Below are 15,498 nucleotides of genomic sequence, written 5' to 3' on the forward strand. Positions count from 1 at the left end.
TTACATGGATACCCACAATACCGTCCTTTTACTCAACATCCAATGGTTATAGGTGGTCACAGCTATGCCTTCACATGTAGCATTGTCACCCTATCACTTGTCCCTTCTTCTCTGCTCTGCCCCACACGATAAAGTACACACAAATCAATGTTTCTCGGAATCTCTCTGCCTCACATGTTTCAGATCACGAAAAGAGAAAGCAAAACTAGAAAAGCCCACAAAAACATTTGAACCCAGAAAATTGAAATATTGAAAATGAGCTCATCAAAGGCAGCGAGGCAGCTGCAGGTGGCGTCGCCTGTCCCAGCAGACATAGACATTGCCCACTCGGTTGAGCCTCTCCACATATCTGAGATTGCCAAGGAGCTCAATTTGAGTCCCGACCACTATGATCTTTATGGGAAATACAAGGCCAAGGTGATTATCTACTCAAGCTCTGCTTCAATGCAATTGTTTTTTTTTTTTTTGTCTTTTATTATAAAGTTTCTATTTTTTATTTCTTTGGTTGAGAACAAGAACATTGGTTTGATTGACCTGGGTTTGTTTTGTTTTGTTTTGTTTTTGCTTGAATTTTCTTTTCTTTTCAATCGAGAAGGCAATGATAGACCAAGCGGATGGAAGATTGGCTCAGTTTTTGTTTTATGTAAGGTGTTGTGGATTGAATGTTTCTGGGTGTTTTACTGTGCAGGTTTTGTTATCTGTGATTGACGAGCTTGAAGGATCTACAGACGGATACTATGTGGTGGTTGGAGGGATTACTCCTACTCCTCTTGGAGAAGGCAAGTCTACTACTACTGTTGGGCTTTGTCAAGCATTGGGAGCTTTTCTTGATAAGAAGGTAATTGTTTTATTCATAAAAAAAGGTAATTGTTTTATTCATAAAAAATGGTAATTGTTTTAGTACTTACATTTTGATCATATCTATATGTTGACTTCAATCAGGTGAAGTCTTGAATTAGATTCCCCAATAAGCTTTAACCATCTTATATGGACTTTTATTTTGGAGAATGACACTATCGATCACTCCAAGTTGAGATTGTGCCTACTCAATGTTCGAGAAATTGCTCTCAAACATTAGAGAGGATAACAAAAATATGAGGGTTAACTTCGTTTATCCCCTCTAACTACCATCCTTTTTGCAATACAGATACTCTCCATAAAATAAAAAATATAGAAAAAAAGGTGTCATTTTTTATCTTATTGAGTGTATTTTGGGTTGCAGAAGGGGACATTGCAACTCCATTGCAGCCTCATTGGTACATTGTGAGGGACATTGTAAAAATGATGGTGTAATTAAAGGGGTGCAAATGTAGTTTTCCCACAATATAAAGACCGTTTCCATAGAAGCTGTATTTCTTGTATGCTAAGAATAGAAGAAATGCAGGAGTTGGTGCAAATGAACCAAGCTAATATAATTTTATTGCTTTTTTATCTGAAGTTTTTATTCACACTTCATCTGAGAAGATTTGATTGTGTTAATTATGGTTCTGGTTATCAAACTTGAAAATTTTTGTTGACTGGTTCTTGTAATCAAACAAGAATTTTGAATTATATTAATGATTGCTTGGATGTATAAAATATTCACATCACATCTCACAATTTAGTTACTCTATACTGGGAGCATGTTAGACAATTTTCTGATCAGCTGTGTTTCTGATGTTAGGTTGTTACCTGCCTTCGTCAACCATCACAAGGACCTACTTTTGGAATCAAAGGGGGTGCGGCAGGTGGTGGTTACAGTCAAGTGATCCCAATGGATGAGTTCAATCTTCATCTAACAGGAGACATTCATGCAATTACAGCTGCAAACAATCTTCTAGCTGCTGCCATTGATACCCGGATTTTCCACGAGTCAACCCAATCAGACAAGGCTCTCTTAAACCGTTTATGCCCACCAAACAAAGAAGGAAAACGTTGCTTTGGTGACATCATGTTTAGGCGTCTGAAGAAGCTTGGTATCTCAAAGACCAGGCCTGAGGATCTTACACCACAAGAAGTTAAAAAATTTGCTAGACTTGACATTGACCCTGATTCGATCACATGGAGAAGAGTAATGGATGTTAATGACCGATTCTTGAGGAAGATTACTATTGGCCAGGGCTCAGAAGAAAAAGGGATGGTGAGAGAAACAGGATTTGATATCTCAGTTGCCAGTGAAATCATGGCAGTTTTGGCACTCACAACATCTCTAGCTGATATGAGAGAGAGGCTTGGGAAGATGGTAATTGGAAATAGCAAGGCTGGTGACCCTATAACTGCCGATGATCTTGGAGTTGGAGGTGCTTTGACTGTGCTAATGAAGGATGCTATTAACCCTACCTTAATGCAGACTCTTGAGGGAACCCCAGTTCTTGTTCACGCTGGTCCTTTTGCAAATATTGCTCATGGGAATTCTTCTATTGTGGCTGATAAAATTGCATTAAAGCTGGTGGGGCCTGGAGGGTTTGTGGTCACTGAAGCAGGTTTTGGTGCTGATATTGGAACTGAGAAGTTCATGAATATAAAATGCCGATATAGTGGTTTGACACCTCAGTGTGCTGTTATTGTGGCTACAATAAGGGCCTTGAAAATGCATGGTGGCGGGCCAGAAGTTGTTGCTGGGAAGTCTCTTGATCGTGCCTACTTAACTGAGAATGTGGCTCTTGTTGAAGCAGGTTGTGTGAATCTGGCCAGGCATATTTTGAACACAAAGGCTTATAGTGTGAATGTCGTTGTTGCTGTGAACAAGTTCTCTACTGATACTGAGGCAGAACTCAACGCAGTCAGAAATGCAGCTTTGGCTGCTGGGGCATATGATGCAGTAATTTGTACTCATCATGCACATGGTGGAAAAGGAGCGGTTAGTCACTGTGTTCCCTTAATTAGTCTTAAATAATCAAGAGACCATCACTCTCTACGCACCAAGACATAAAAATGGAAAAATATAAGAACATGTAAGAGAAACATTAATGCGTACGACAATAACCAGTATGTCCTCATCAATCTTGTTGTAGTCTGTTTTAGTCCCAAAAAGGTTGCCCAAAAATTTGCAAGGACAAAAGATAAAAGAATTCTTTCCTTGAATAGAAAGAGGGGGGTCGGGGGTGATGTGGATGGGTCGAGAAGAAAAAGAAGCAGCAAAATAGAGAGAGAGAGTGAGCCGTAGGTTTTGATTTATAATGAGATATATGTTTGTGTTGTAGCACACTGGAAGAGTAGTGTTTGCATGACAAATTAATGGTCCATTGTAGCACACTGGAAGAGCAGTGTTTGCATGACAAATCAATGGTCCATTGCCATTGCTTCGTGATGCAACCATTAATTTAAAAAGAAAAAAAGGATGCTTTTTAGTGCATTTTGGGATCACTTCAATAAACACACTTCACTTCAGGTATCAGTAGCGTTTGATCTTGGAGCTCTGCGCTCTAAGCACACCTAGGTGCGCTTTTAACAACACTGGTATGTCATTGTTTGTTGTCTATTGCATCTGTTGAACCGAGAAGATGGAATTGCTGGCAGCAGTCAAATCCTGAATTTCTCTCCTCCCTGTGCCTATGTAGATGACAGTTCATATTTTTAAACTTGCAAGAGATGGGCTTTTTTAGTAATTGATAAACATTATCATGATTTTCAGGTTGACCTCGGGATCTCAGTTCAAAGAGCTTGTGAGAATGTCACACAACCATTAAGGTTCTTATATCCTTTGGATATTGGTATCAAAGAAAAAATAGAGGCAATAGCCAAGTCATATGGTGCCAGTGGTGTTGAATTCTCTGAGCAGGTAACTCCTGACTCCTTTATTATTGTTTTAGTTCACTTTCTAATTTCATGATCAATTTTTTCAAATCCTATCTTTTATAGGTTTTTGTCTCAAGTTGGACATAAATATTGAGATGTACGCAAAGGCTGACAATAGGATTTCTTTCTTTCTTTCTTCTTTTCTGTTGTTTGAATTTTACTTACCAGCCGATTCTGTGACCTTTCTTTCTTTGTTTTGTTTTGTTTTTTTTTTTTTCTTGATATCTAAAAAATTATAAGCTCATTGATTTGGCTCTCTCTTTGTGTAAATAGGCAGAGAAGCAGATTGAGATGTACAGCAGGCAAGGGTTTTCTGGTCTACCGATCTGCATGGCGAAAACACAGTATTCTTTTTCACACAATGCCTCTGAGAAGGGAGCCCCAAGTGGATTTATCTTGCCAATAAGGGATGTGAGGGCTAGCATTGGAGCTGGCTTTATTTATCCTTTAGTTGGGACAATGAGTACAATGCCAGGGCTCCCAACAAGGCCTTGCTTTTACGACATTGATCTTGACACAGCCACTGGAAAGGTTATTGGTCTCTCTTAAAGCTCAACAAACCTCTTCCCAATTATGTGTTGTACTTGCTTGTTTACGCAGCCCTTTCCAAAAGTTTATAGGATAATGTCACAGTTTCATGGGCTCCCTCCCCACACATCTTTTCTGAACTTTCTCTGCCAAACTTGCCTGTTTAGTCAGTGCTCTGTATGACTAAACAGTGCAACTTAAAGTCTCAAATAAAAAAAAAAAAAAAGGTTTATTTTGCTCCTGATCTGGGTAAAATATGTCCTAAAGACCATTATTTAAATGGTATGTAATTTAACTTTCATTTATGAAATAAGAATCCTGTTTATTTTCCTTTCTTTCAAATATGGGTAAGATTTGTCCAAAGACCTTTGTTTGAGTAATTAATGTCTTAGGCCCCCTTTGGGGGGGGGATGTCTTTATTTTCTACTATGTGTTTGAGTGGAATATATTCCACTTGTCTAATAATGCTCAACGAACTCCTGGCAACGACGTGGTATCCTCTAATGTTCCTTCATACTAAAATTTATAATTCAAGGTTCTGGATTTGGATTCTGTTTCTTCCTCGTTCCTAGTCAACTCCTATTTAGTTATCCATTCTAGCGAGCAAGAGTATCTCCAATAGACTCTAAAAGACCAAAATATTTAAATTTTGGCTATTAAGACCCCAAAACTCCATTCCCGCGCACTCTTCAAAATTTTTAAACCAACATAATGCTACGGTGACTCTTCACAAGTGAAGAACAGCCGTAGCATCTTCATTTCTTTTTTAACATTATCTCTCTCTCACTCCTCCACTCCAAAGCCTCCATCTGCAGCTCTTTCTCCCTCACGAAGGTGCTCTCTGTGAGTAAAACGAGCACACCACCGCTCCAAAGCCTCTCTTCATCTTGGTACTGTGTTTTTCTCTGTTTTCTGCTCATTTCTTGGTTGGTACTTTTGTGGGTATTTGTTTATTTGTATTAATATCAGCTGACCCTGATAGTTTTGCACAACTCGTGACAATTAAAGAACAAAAGACAGAATGAGAGCAACAGCCGCACGCTGGTTGCTCTGTTTTCATTTTCGCATAAAGTTCTGTAAGAGAAAAAGACAAAACAAGCAAAAATAATATAATAACCCCAAAGGCTATACAAAGACTAAAATACCCTTAGTACATATATACTCTGAGATATTGGGCTATGGTTCGGTTTTCAGTGCAAAAGTTGGTGCCTCTGTAGAGTTTGGTGAATTGGGTTTTGGAGTGGGTTGTGGAATGAGTGGTTACCCAAACGGGGTTCTGGGTTGAGTGCGAGTTGAATGTGTATGTATGCTGAAGATGGCGTGCTTTGATTCTTTAATTTTAGCATTATCATTCTTCTTTGTGCTGTAGGTAGTAATTTGATGACTGATGGTTTGAAATAGATGGTTTAACTAGCTTCAGCAATTTGGTTTGTTTTATATTTGGATTTAGCAGTGTTGTGTCAGTTTAGTAGTTGGTTCTTGGCTTTTTGAATGGGTTTTATGTGTTTTCGAGTGCTGCTTGTTTTTTGGGTATGCCAGAATATTGCAGATAACTGTGAATCTTATGCTATATTGAGTGAACTTATACTTGTGCACTGGTTATTGGTTAAAGAGTTAATGGGTTTTGGTTCCTTTTGTTGTGATAGCCATGAGTAAGTCTTGCTGTAATGTGTTCTAAGTACTTTTTACGGAGTTACTTTCCAGCTTCTTTGTGCAAAATTGTGGAAGATGATGTTTGCAGGGTTGGGTAGTTGCAGCTGATGCTAAATAGAATTGGGGTTTGTTTTAAGATTTTGTTTTTTTTTTTTCATAGGTTGAGAATTAATGATAGAAAATCTCTATGGTGCAGTTGTTGTCATGTTGCCATTAAGAGTTCTTTAGCTGGTCTTCTGTTGTTCTGAATGTTGCCATTAGAGTTTAGAGGTTTCTAGAACTAAGCTAAAGAACTCTAATCGAAAGGAATTGAACTTCCTGTTGATCTTGGAAGATATTTTGAAATGTTCTTGCTAGACAATCTCTAAGTGAGTTTTCTTGTTCACTGGAATTTTGCATTTCCACGCTTTGATTCGTATAATACAATAACAAATAATAATAACAGAAATTTACAATGTTTTAATTTTGCCCCATTGTTTATTTTTTCCATTTTTCTTTTTCCTAGTTTGGTTACCAAGGAAAGAAAATGTGCAAAAAATAAGATGAAATCACTCCTGCTACAACTGTGTATTGGCATTGAACCTACGATTGATGGAAACGTTGGATTTTCAACTATTTATTGTACAATCTTGTCGAACTCATTTGCTCGTCCTTGTGGTGCCCCCACTAGTAATTATCACAATTATGTTGGAATTTATCATATAATAGTAATGGTTTTCAACAAGTTATAATCTTTCTCATTCCTAATTACTCTATTGTTTGCATTTTAGTTAATGGATTCCCAAATGCAAGAAGACTCTTTCGTCACAAATCTCTTATATGAGGAGTCTTGCCTTGATAATGAATTGATGGGATCTCCAAATCTAATAAGTCAAATGTCTCCGTCTCAAGTTGAAATAGAGTCTAGTGCTAAGAAATCATGGCGTAGCAACTTCACAATAAAAGAAGATAATCTCCTTGTATTAGCGTGGCTAAATACTAGTTTAGATCCGGTGAAAAGAAATGAGCAGGAACACAAGACATATTGGTGGAGAATTTGGGAGTATTTCCACGAGAATAAGACATTCATTTCTGAACGTACTGAGGTATCTCTAACGCATCGATGGTCAGCAATTCGTACAAGTACAAAAAAGTTTCTGAGCTAACGCATGAAAGTGGATTGAATGAGCAAGTCAAGGTATACATTTTATTGAATTTGTGTCAATGCATCAATCCACCAATGGTGATAGGTGTCTAATTATTTTCTATTTCTTAATTTTGCAGATTATTAAGGCGAAACTTATGTTTCAAGAATTTGAGAAAACTTTATTTCAGTTTGAACATTGTTGGATCGTGTTGAGGTGCCAACCTCTATGGATTAATGGCAAGAAAAAATCAAGAAAAAGAATATTTGCAATGACATTTTCTCATACTCTAGATCTGATAACTTTAGAGGAAGATAATAGCTCCACGAATCACTTTGTAGATTTGGAGGTACCACTAGGCAAGGTCGGAAATGAGCTATTGAATAAACCAATGTGTGAAAATAGTGAGAGGAAAATGGAACTTATTGAAGAAACATCTATTCAAGAGCAAAAAAGACTTTGTAGTTTGCATGAGCATGAGCTAGAGAGACTTCGATTTAAACAAGAAAAGCTTCAAGTGGAACAAGTGAGAGAAGAGGACAAAATTATGCTTATGGATGCAAGTGGTTTATCTGACGTCCAAAAAGAATATATTCATCAGCGCCAAATGGAAATCCTTGAAAATCGATTGAGGAAATAGTAATATTGTTTAACTAAACATGTTACTATATATTTAGATAGTTTGGCTTTCATCTTTTTGTAAAACAATTATCAAATGTCATTCTATTTCTTGCTTTGTTATTAGTTTTGAACAATTTTAAGCAATGGTATGATGTTTAGTTATCAGTTGCGCTAGCAACCCTTTGATTGCTTTGAAATTTTTATATAACAAGTCATGTAGTTGGTGATTGAAATTTTGTATAAAAACCTTTTCTAGCAATCTGCTTGGAAAAGAATAATAACAATGAAAATGAATTCTTTCTCTCTCTCTCTCTCTCTCTTTTTATTTTTTATTTTCCAAAAAATTCCAAGATGAGAATTTCTAACTTTACTATTTCCAACATATTTTTTATTTTTTTTGGAACAGACAGCTTTGTTTAGCCATTCATCTCATCTCTCAAGGGAATTAATTTGAACCGGGTCTTTTGGCACATTTTTCCTTTATTTTCATCAGAAAAGATAAAAACAAGATACTTATGTTGTACCCACATATCATAACAAATACACAATTGTATCTACTTCTCTCGACTTACCAATATAGAACACCACGACAAAACAAAAACTTCTACCAACAAAAGACCATTACCTCCTTGCGGATTCATATATATATATATCATTTGGTAATATCCTAATTAAAAAGTTCATAGCTAGTTTCAAATTATACTTGATCAGTTGACCCTTTTGCAATCTGACCTAATCTCCCCATTGCTTCCTGTGAGAGGGCTTATATTTCCCATTTTTATCATTGATTGGCCAAAGCTGTCAAAGAATTCACTTTGACAATTAGCAAAACGGTTTACAATATCAATTGTGTCAGCCCCAATTGTTGAAAACAACTCTTGATCACTTTGGAGAAGCCCTTTGTTGTTTTGCAGGTTTGTGAAGTAGTTATTATCAAAGTCATTCGATGTCGTCTGATCAAGGTCAGCTAATGTATTTGCATCCCCGCCTTGAGGACATGTTTGGCGAAGCGTTTCCAAGTACGTTGCGTCTGTGGTAGGATCCGGGTTTCCAGTGCTTTGGAAGTCATAAAGGCGGCCGCTGAAGGACACGCACCGTGCCCGTCCAAATGTATGTGCACCTGTAAAACACGGCACGCTAGTCAATATAAAATAAAAATGATAAATAAGTGTGAACAATAACATTGCTTATAATATTCTTACCGGATAAAGCAACTACGTCAGTGGTATCAAGTCCCATGTTACTAAATTTGGATGTAATATTGGCGAGGCCTTCCGAAGGGCTTGGAAGATTACTATTAGCTCCTGCTCGGTTTGCAGTCCTGCTATCTCTTCTTCCCAGTTGAACTTCCCACGTCTGGCCTCCTGCCTGCAACAATTACTATGTTAGTCACTGGTTGTGATGATTCAGGAAAAACGCAAGCCGCGTCCACGCTATATATCTTTTTGAAGCAGTGGAATTACCAAAGAAACCGATATCTGAGAAGCAATGGCTAAGATATCTGCGCATGAAACAACTCCTGGGCAGACATTCTCTACCGCAGTTTTGATGTCATCAACCACCGGAAATCCGTCTAATGAGCCACTATTTGGAGTTGCATCTTTCTCGCTGTCTATGCCATCAGCGTTGTCTAGCAAAACTGAGCCATCACAGCCCTTCACGTACCCAATACAGTTAAATATTCGTTAGTAAGCTGCCAAGAAAAATCAAGAAAAAGAAGATGAAAGAAACTATCAGGGGAGCTTTAACGTGCAATTAAAGAGATGAACTCACGTCAACAAAGCAATCGTGGAAATGAAGGCGGATGAGTTTGGCGCCAATTCGGACGTCATTTTGTGCAGCCTGCTCAATCACCCCACCTACAACGGCTAACACGTTGGGGCATGTGCTATCATAAAATGTGGCACTCAGTTGAGCGTTGGACCTCGAAAACAACGAAAATATGGCAAACATAATTGACAGTTTAAGTGAAAAGGAAGACATAGTTGTTGTGTTTTTTTCCTTCTGCTAAAGAGATGATATATAAAGGAAAGAAGGAAAGCTATGGATTGGAATGTTGGATGAAGAGATTGATTATTCCACCCTTTATTTATATAGGGAAGAGTGACCACCAGGCCAGCAGGTGAATGGGTGGCAGCTATATCTAACCGTGAGAGCTAAATTATGCGGCTGGCTAGAACGGTCAACCATAAATATAAATTATTTTCGTCATTTAGTAGGAAAAAGTATTAAAATATAAATAAATAAATTAATAAATTTTTTTTTTAGTTAGCTTTTTGACATAAATCGTGATTTAATAGCTATCACAACAGAAATTATAAAAAAAATCATGTTCGAAATGGACAGCAAGAAAGATTCAATGATTAAGAAATGCAACATGCAGCTAGTCAAACAAGCCTATATGATTATACCCGAAACACGTCATACGTGAAAGCAGGCACGGAACTAGAATATTTAGTTTGAGTGAGCCAAATATTTTAAAAAAATTCTTGGAAGGATTTTTAAAGATATTTAATTATTATTATTATTATTATTTTGGACCACCCCTTGCCTTGGGGGCTGAAGTCTCCCCAAGCCTAGAGGTAGTTTCGCCCTTGCGTAAAAGTGTCCCATATCAATCCGGATATATCCCTATCCCTTCTTTTGATAGTTTCTACTTTCTACTGTTAATTGACAGTGGAGATTAAAGATCATCTTAGACTCAATCACATGGATAATCCAGCTTAACCACTAGGAAGACAAAAGAAAAAAAAAAGTAGGAGACATATATATATATGAGATATATTATATATATATAAGCTGAGTTTTGGCTCAGAGAGAGCATAGAATTGTGACACGTGTCCATAACTTTTTTTTTTTTTTTTTTTGTCTTAACTCTCTCTCCCATAAATCCGTAGGTCTCTCTCTCTCTCCCTCTATCTCCACTTAAATGTCTTAAATCTCTCTCTCTCTCTCTCTCTCTCTCTCTCCCATAATTTATGTTTGAACCGATTTTTTGATTGTTTATTTGTAATGCATTGAATTGTTTTAATGAAGAAAACAAAAGGTTTTCAAATTTTCTATTTCACTCTCTTTATTTAATTTTCTTTTTATCTTCTCTTGCTTTATGTTTATATCTCAATATTACTTAAGATTGGAGAATCTCCTCCACCATTTCGAACACCTTTGCAACCATATCAGCCTCCTCTTCTTGAGAAGCCTACAAGATAAAATGTGACCACAATTAATGTGGTCACATGCATTGAACTACAACCAAAAAAATTTTTGGTTGCATTCCACCTATTCTTCCCCCTCCCCCTTTCCTCTTAAGTGTGGTTTCTTCCGTTGCTTGTTATACTTAAAAAAAGAAAAAAAGAAATGATCATGTCACTTTCTTGGGGAAGCCCATAAAATAAATTAAAGTCTAGTGGTAATTCAAAAGCGACCACAGTCCACAGATAGAGGAATCCTCCATTGGATCCATTTAGGTCCACAATACCACAAGATTACAAGAGAGCCATGCTTTAAGGATTGCGCCTTATCTCTACGATCCATTACCCATCGAGTCTCTCCATATAAGCCATTCGATTTCACCTAATTAATTAGGATAGCGAAGGCCTCAAGTTTGTCTTGTACTCCTACTTTTTCCTTTTGGTAATAAGCAATTTCTTACCCTCATCTTTGGACTTTGATGCCCCACAACACAAGAGCTTGCTATAATTAATATGCTTAATTATTGGGAAATTAATAAGTACATTATTTCTGACAAATATATATTATTACACTGGCCGGAGAGTGCATGACCTTTTTTTTTTTTTTTAGCAAAAGGCGTACGCCGTATATTTATTGCATAGCTTGCAAAGCAGAGATGTCTGCTTGCAAAAATTCACTACTACATTTCGGTGGATTATAAAACCACACCATGTTGAGCCACCTTGTTCCCATCTCGACGGACATATCTCATCTCCCACACCATGTCTCACATATCTCAATGTGAGACAATTAAAATATATGAGTTTTATTTGTAATATATTTAATTGTTTTAATGAAAAAAATAAAAGGTTTCCAAATTCTCTCTTTCTCTCTCTGTTTATATTTCTTTTCTCTTATCTTGCTTTCTATTTATATCTTAATGTTCCTCTGTCAATTTCACACTCAAATCAGGAAAAAGACAAGAGAGAGGTAGAGAGAGTTTTTAATCGTTGTTTCTCAATGATTTTTTTTCTTTATTTTATTTTTTTGCAAGAACAGTTTTTTTCAATTTTCCAATCGTTGTTTCTCAATGAAAAATTATATTATTCTCAATGAAGAGTAGAATAGTTATTTTCAATTATATTAGTATTTTCATTTTATTCGGTTTTATTTTATTTTTATTTATTTTTTTATTTTTTATCTTTATTTTCAGTGCTTATGTTCTTCCATTTTTGTTTTTGTCCCTTATATTTTTTCTAATTTTTTCTTCTTCTTCTCTTACTTTCTATTTATATCTCAATGTTCCTTTGTAAATTTTACAATCAATTCAAAAAAAGATGAGAGAGAGAGAGAGAGAGAGAGAGAGAGAGAGTTTTGCATTTATGTTTTTCATGAAAAATTAGACTACAGTTTTTATTTTTTATTTTTGAAAAATTAGACTACAGTTTTTATTTTTTATTTTTGTTTATATATATTTTTTTTCTAGAACAGTTATTTTCAATTTTCTAATCGTTGTTTCTCAATGAAAAATTATACTACATTTTTATTTTTTATTTTTTATATCTAGAATAGTTATTTTCAATTATATTAGTATTTTCAATTTTTTTTTTCCCTTTTTTATCTTTATTTCCGGTGCTTATGTTCTTCCATTTTTTTTTGTCCCTTATTTTTTTTCTTTCTAATTTATATATTATTTTTTATTCAAATGATTTCTTTTCTTTGGTAAATTTTACATTGAATTCAAGAAATAATAGTGAGAGAGAGTTTCTTATCGTTATTTTTGGTTGATAATTTTTTAGTTTGTACATGTTGTTGTTCATTGAGTAATTTAATTTTTTTTATCTGTTTACATGCTTAATTAATGGACGACATTGGTTTTTAAGGTTTCATTGGAATCGGGAAACATATACAGTAGAAAAAGACAATTATTTAAATTATATTTTTAGTTTTTTATTTTATCTTTATTTAATATATTTATGTTCTTCCATTGTTATCACTTAAATTTTCTACTAATTTATATATTATTTATTCAAATTGAATATTTTTCTTTTGTAAATTTCACATTGAATTAGGAAATGATAGTGAAAGAGTTTCCTATCATTATTTTTGGTACGGTGTATGATGCTTTTTTAGATTATGTCAATGTTCATTGTGTAGATTTTTTTCGTCTTTGTTTTCCTGTATGTCTTAAAATTAGTTTCGTTTACTTTATATATGTGAAGGATGGTTGTAGAAAAAAAAAAGTGGTTATGTTCTTCCATTTTTTTCCCTTAAATTTTATACTAATTTATATATTATTTATTCAAATTGATTAGTTTTCTTTTGTAAATTTCACGTTGAATTAAGGGAAATGATAGTGAAAAAGTTTCCTATCATTATTTTTTGTACGATGTGTAATTAGATTATGTCAATATTTCTGCCAGTGTTTTTTATCTCTTTCCTTTTTAAAAGAAAAATTAAACTACTAACATTCTTTTGTTTACAAAATTAGTAAACATAACTGTAATCAAATATCAATATTCTCATATATATTAGAACACTTCTTTATTTTTGTCAGTGTAATAGAAAAATTTCTCAAAAAAATTGTTTATGAGGAGAAAGTTCAACTCCTGAAAGACAAAAGTTTACCATAATCGATTGTGTAGTGGAGGAGAAGTGGTGTCATTGTTGGAACATAATGATGAATCAATCATTTTGTATAATTGATTAATCTATGTTTTTATTTTGAATTTTTTTCCTTTATATTTCGTTTTAAACTACATATATGGGAACAAATATTTAATATGTTTCAGTTTATAAGAACTAAAATTTATGAATTTTTAAATTTATTAGATATATATTAAATAAAACTATGGTTTAAAAGGATCTTATGAACATTTGTCATTTTTGGTAGCTAATTAAGAGAAAAAAATAAAAATTGTTGTTGATAATCTTTTAAAGACTTTTTGAGTAAATTACAAAATAGAAAAAACCCCAGCGCGTAGTACTAGCTCTAAGCTAGTGTGACTTATCAGAGAAGATGTGCCTTAATAGGCTTCTCTGAAGGGTAATATATGCTATATACTGCACTAGGTTTTGGTAGATTTGTGTCAGGATTCCCCTCGATCTCCGTTCTTCTATGGCGGTTGTCTTATAAATTTAAGTTGGAGCTAGCAGCTGATTGTGCGTGATGTACGTCTATCAATGAATTCATCCATGACATTCTTAAACCTTAGCCTTTAAAATATTAATCAATTAAATGATATCTTTCTGATTCGTAATTACTCTATTGTTTGCTTTTTAGTTAATGGATTCCCAAATGCAAGAAGACGCTTTCTTCACAAATCTCTTATATGAGCTAGGAGTCTTGCCTTGATAATGAATTGATGGGATCTCCAAATCTAGTAAGTCAAATGTCTCCTTCTTTAGTTGAAATAGAGTCTAGTGTTAAGAAATTACGGCGTAGCAACTTTACAATAAAAGAAGATAATCTCCTTGTATTGGCATGGCTAAATACTAGATTAGATCCGGTGAAGGGAAATGAGCAAGAACACAAGACATATTGGTGGAGAATTTGGGAGTATTTCCACGAGAATAAGACATTCATTTCTGAACGTACTGAGGTATCTCTAATGCATCGATGGTCAGCAATTCATATGAGTACAAAAAAGTTTTGTCGATACTTAGCTCAGATTGAGTCAACGCATGAAAGTGAATTGAATGAGCAAGACAAGGTATAAATTTTATTGAATTTGTGTCGATGCATCAATCCACCAATAGTGATAGGGGTCTAATTATTTTCTATTTTTTAATTTTGCAGATTATTAAGGCGAAACTTATGTTTCAAGAATTTGAGAAAACTTCATTTCAGTTTGAACAATATTGTTGGATCGTGTTGAGGTGGCAACCTCTATGGATTAATGGCAAGAAAAAATTGAGAAAAAGAATATTTGCAACGACATTTTCTCCTACTCTAGATCTAATAAATTAGAGGAAGATAATAGATCCACCAATTACTTTGTAGACTTGGAAAAACAACTAGGCACGGTCGGAAATGAGCTATTGAATAAACCAATGAGTGAAAGTAGTGAGAGGAAAATGGAACTTATTGAAGAAACATCTATTCATGAGCAAAAGAGACTTTGCAGTTTGCATGAGCATGAGCTAGAGAGACTTCGATTTAAACAAGAAAAGCTTCAAGACAAAATTATGCTTATGGATACAAGTGATTTATTTGAAGTCCAAAAAGAATATATTCATCAGCACCAAATGGAAATCCTTGAAAATCGATTGAGGAAATAGTAATATTGTTTAACTAAACATGTTACTATATATTTAGATAGTTTGGCTTTCATCTTTTTGTAAAACAATTATCAAATGTCATTCTATATCTTGCTTTGTTATTAGTTTTGAACAATTTTAGGCAATGGTATGATGTTTAGTTATCAGTTGAGCTAGCAACCCTTTGATTGCTTTGAAATTTTTATATAACAAGTCATGTGGTTGGTGATTGAAATTTTTTATAAAAACCTTTTCAAGCAATCTTCTTGGAAAAGAATAATAACAATGAAAATTATTTCTCTCTCTCTCTTTTTATTTTTTATTTTCCAAAAAATTCCAAGATGAGAATTTCTAACTTTACTAT

General features: G+C 34.6%; 3 protein-coding genes and 1 pseudogene across 4 annotated transcripts; 3 read left to right on the top strand and 1 right to left on the bottom strand.

Moving 5' to 3' along the window:
• The first annotated feature begins 113 nt into the window (after positions 1–113).
• THFS (10-formyltetrahydrofolate synthetase) lies at positions 114–4,640 on the top strand. Its single transcript, XM_059573115.2, has 5 exons — positions 114–417; positions 689–838; positions 1,664–2,839; positions 3,614–3,760; positions 4,051–4,640. Exons 1-5 carry the CDS (start codon positions 256–258, stop codon positions 4,324–4,326), a joined length of 1,911 nt encoding a protein of 636 aa, XP_059429098.1. The 5' UTR covers positions 114–255; the 3' UTR covers positions 4,327–4,640.
• Positions 4,641–6,634: 1,994 nt separating this feature from the next.
• Positions 6,635–7,753, top strand: LOC132162901 (uncharacterized; annotated as a pseudogene). The gene is made up of 2 exons (XR_009438271.2): positions 6,635–7,135; positions 7,222–7,753. The product of XR_009438271.2 is annotated as an uncharacterized LOC132162901 (transcript).
• Positions 7,754–8,410: 657 nt separating this feature from the next.
• LOC132162900 (peroxidase 15-like) lies at positions 8,411–9,686 on the bottom strand. The gene is made up of 4 exons (XM_059573117.2): positions 9,477–9,686; positions 9,167–9,358; positions 8,906–9,071; positions 8,411–8,823 (listed from the first exon to the last, which is right to left on the bottom strand). The coding sequence occupies exons 1-4, from the start codon at positions 9,684–9,686 to the stop codon at positions 8,411–8,413; spliced, it is 981 nt and encodes a 326-aa protein (XP_059429100.2).
• A 4,553-nt stretch (positions 9,687–14,239) lies between these two features.
• On the top strand, positions 14,240–15,155 carry LOC148583945 (glutathione S-transferase T3-like). Its single transcript, XM_088519057.1, has 3 exons — positions 14,240–14,587; positions 14,674–14,805; positions 14,991–15,155. The coding sequence occupies exons 1-3, from the start codon at positions 14,240–14,242 to the stop codon at positions 15,153–15,155; spliced, it is 645 nt and encodes a 214-aa protein (XP_088375183.1).
• The last annotated feature ends 343 nt before the right edge of the window (positions 15,156–15,498 follow it).

This window comes from Corylus avellana, chromosome 8, assembly GCF_965113065.1.
Source record: "Corylus avellana chromosome 8, dhCorAvel1.hap1.2, whole genome shotgun sequence".
NCBI classification, from domain to species: domain Eukaryota; kingdom Viridiplantae; phylum Streptophyta; class Magnoliopsida; order Fagales; family Betulaceae; genus Corylus; species Corylus avellana.

What these genes read in the sequence shown, in the direction of transcription:
- THFS (XM_059573115.2), top strand. Translation starts at nt 256, where the DNA reads ATGAGCTCATCAAAGGCAGCGAGGCAGCTGCAGGTGGCGTCGCCTGTC. An exon ending in ATGGGAAATACAAGGCCAAG is followed by an intron (nt 418 to 688) that starts GTGATTATCTAC and finishes TTTACTGTGCAG; the next exon opens with GTTTTGTTATCTGTGATTGA. An exon ending in GAGCTTTTCTTGATAAGAAG is followed by an intron (nt 839 to 1,663) that starts GTAATTGTTTTA and finishes TTCTGATGTTAG; the next exon opens with GTTGTTACCTGCCTTCGTCA.
- LOC132162900 (XM_059573117.2), bottom strand. Translation starts at nt 9,686, where the DNA reads ATGTCTTCCTTTTCACTTAAACTGTCAATTATGTTTGCCATATTTTCG. An exon ending in TCCACGATTGCTTTGTTGAC is followed by an intron (nt 9,359 to 9,476) that starts GTGAGTTCATCT and finishes GGGTACGTGAAG; the next exon opens with GGCTGTGATGGCTCAGTTTT. An exon ending in TGACGTAGTTGCTTTATCCG is followed by an intron (nt 8,824 to 8,905) that starts GTAAGAATATTA and finishes CGTGTTTTACAG; the next exon opens with GTGCACATACATTTGGACGG.
- LOC148583945 (XM_088519057.1), top strand. Translation starts at nt 14,240, where the DNA reads ATGGGATCTCCAAATCTAGTAAGTCAAATGTCTCCTTCTTTAGTTGAA. An exon ending in AATTGAATGAGCAAGACAAG is followed by an intron (nt 14,588 to 14,673) that starts GTATAAATTTTA and finishes TTAATTTTGCAG; the next exon opens with ATTATTAAGGCGAAACTTAT. An exon ending in AATTGAGAAAAAGAATATTT is followed by an intron (nt 14,806 to 14,990) that starts GCAACGACATTT and finishes CATGAGCAAAAG; the next exon opens with AGACTTTGCAGTTTGCATGA.